This window comes from Stegastes partitus, unplaced genomic scaffold, assembly GCF_000690725.1.
Source record: "Stegastes partitus isolate 25-593 unplaced genomic scaffold, Stegastes_partitus-1.0.2 Scaffold1120, whole genome shotgun sequence".
Taxonomy (NCBI): Eukaryota; Metazoa; Chordata; class Actinopteri; family Pomacentridae; genus Stegastes; species Stegastes partitus.
The window spans coordinates 285,651-287,708 of NW_007578851.1; the positions used below are offsets into that span (position 1 = coordinate 285,651).

Genomic DNA, 2,058 nt, shown 5'->3' on the forward strand with positions numbered 1-2,058 from the left:
TGTGTGTGTGTGTGTGTGTGTGTGTGTGTGTGTGTGTGTGTGTGTGTGTGTGCTCTTACACTGTCCACGAAGTTGGCCAGATGAACCATCTCGTCCCTCACCGCCGTCTCGTTCCGGTTCATGTAGTTGAACTGCCAACAGATGTGAAACAACATCTGAGCTGCTGTCGTGTGTTTAGCTTAGCTTAGCACAAACACTGGAGGCGGAGGGAAAGTGCTAGCATGTGTGTGTGCGTCTCACCCTGTCGTTGTCGACCACCAGCAGCAGCTCCACGTAGTGAGTCTGGTGGAGAACAGCTCGCTTTATCTGCAACACAAGCGTCAGTTAAACACACGCAGCTACACAGGACACACAAACACTGTGTGGTCATTGTGTGTCTGTTGGTAGCTGATCTGTGCCTCTTTATAACTTTGCAGTCATTTTGTGTGTCTCTGTGATGGTTTTGTGTCTCTTTGTGTTAGTTTCTTGGCTGTCGGGCATCTCTTTGTGGTTGTTTTATGTCTTTTTGTGTCTATATGGTGGTCTTGTGTGTCTCTCTGGTCATTCCATGTCTCTTTGTGGTTATTTTGTGTCTCTTTGTTGTCGTTTTGCATCTCTGTAGATCATGTGTGTGTGTGTGTGTGTGTGTGTGTCTGTTTGCACACACCCTGCTGTGCTGTCTGTGGTGGATCTCCTCCGGTCCGTTCTGAGCGCGCTCCGTGGCGTTGCTGTGGTCGTGCGGCGTTCCACACCCTCGGGGCTGTGATGTCACATCCTGTAGGCGGTACACCAGGTGCTGGTCGGGGGCGGAGTCTGACGGCTCGATCCCGTAGCTGTCGTCGGCCAGATGTATGACTCCTCTGAGAAGACAGAAAGCGACAGGCGTCAGCACGGGGACACGCAACACGCTGCCTCCTGGTTGGGTTGTGTCTCTGTGATGTTGTGTGTCTCTATGTGGTGGTTTTGTGTCTATGTGGTGGTTTTGTGTGTCTCTATGTGGTGGTTGTGTGTCTCTATGTGGTGGTTTTGTGTGTCTCTATGTGGTGGTTTTGTGTCTCTCTGTGATGTTGTTGTGTCTCTATGTGTTGGTTTTGTGTCTCTATGTGATGTTGTTGTGTGTCCTTGTGTCTCTATGTGGTGGTTTTGTGTCTCTATGTGGTGGTTTTGTGTGTCTCTGTGATGAACTGAACTCTGAACATCCTGCTGGTTCACTGATGACACACTACATTCTCCCACTAGTTTGTGTGAACTGTCCCTTTAAAGTGCCTCCAATCCTCCAGCAGCGTTTCTCGGAGATTAAAAAGCTGTTGCTGAAGCCGGTGTGCGTCGAGCAGACTAATTACTGAGGACTCACACTGACGCAGCAGCAGCTTCCTGTTGATGTTGCTCACAGATGGTGGGAGTGTGTGTCCTTCAGCTCACTTTGTTGTGTTGCTGTTGGTCCATCAGGAGAAGAAACGTTTCATTCACTCTCGTTCTTCTGCTGCTGCTGCTGATGGATTGTCTTCTGATGATAAACGATTTGTTTGGTGTGTTTCCTGAAGCAGCGCTCGGCTGACCGGCTGCATTCTGCCTTCACACCACACCTGTGTTTTCAGCTGCACGGCGGTTTTATTGGACTTCACTTGTCCGGCTTCGTTTGATCTTTGTTTTAAGATCCAAAAACGAGACTTCCAGGTTAAATAAATAAAAACAACAGCATACTTTACTCTCCTGTTCCCTACCTTTAGTCTTTTAAAATCTTATTTATGGTGTTTTCTGGATCTTCATGTATGTTTTTGGAGGTTTAATCAGTTAATCTTTACATATTTCCCCTCAGACTGGATCCTGTCTACAGGTAGTTCTGGTAGGTTCTGGAGGTAAACGGTCCTTCCATCATCTAGAACCAGCCACCATCACACATCCCATAACACTGACGCTGGTGGATGGAAGTCATTCTGGACATGATTTATACTATATTTGGACATTTTTTAGGTCATTTCGCTGAATGTTTAACTCATTGATGGCAGCTTTTGAATAGTTTTGTGGAAGTTATTGTTCATTTTGACCCATTTCTGACTAAATTTGGGACAATTTTCT

General features: G+C 46.9%; 1 protein-coding gene across 1 annotated transcript in view; it reads right to left on the bottom strand.

Annotated features, from left to right (window-relative positions):
* LOC103368087 (disintegrin and metalloproteinase domain-containing protein 9) overlaps nucleotides 1–2,058 on the bottom strand; it is a 22,341-nt gene that overhangs the window by 11,324 nt on the left and 8,959 nt on the right. The window contains exons 6-8 of the mRNA XM_008296336.1: nucleotides 647–839; nucleotides 241–306; nucleotides 37–131 (exon numbers count right to left, since the gene is read on the bottom strand). Of these exons, the coding sequence (XP_008294558.1) occupies nucleotides 37–131; nucleotides 241–306; nucleotides 647–839 (354 nt within the window). The remainder of the gene's footprint in view (nucleotides 1–36; nucleotides 132–240; nucleotides 307–646; nucleotides 840–2,058) is intronic.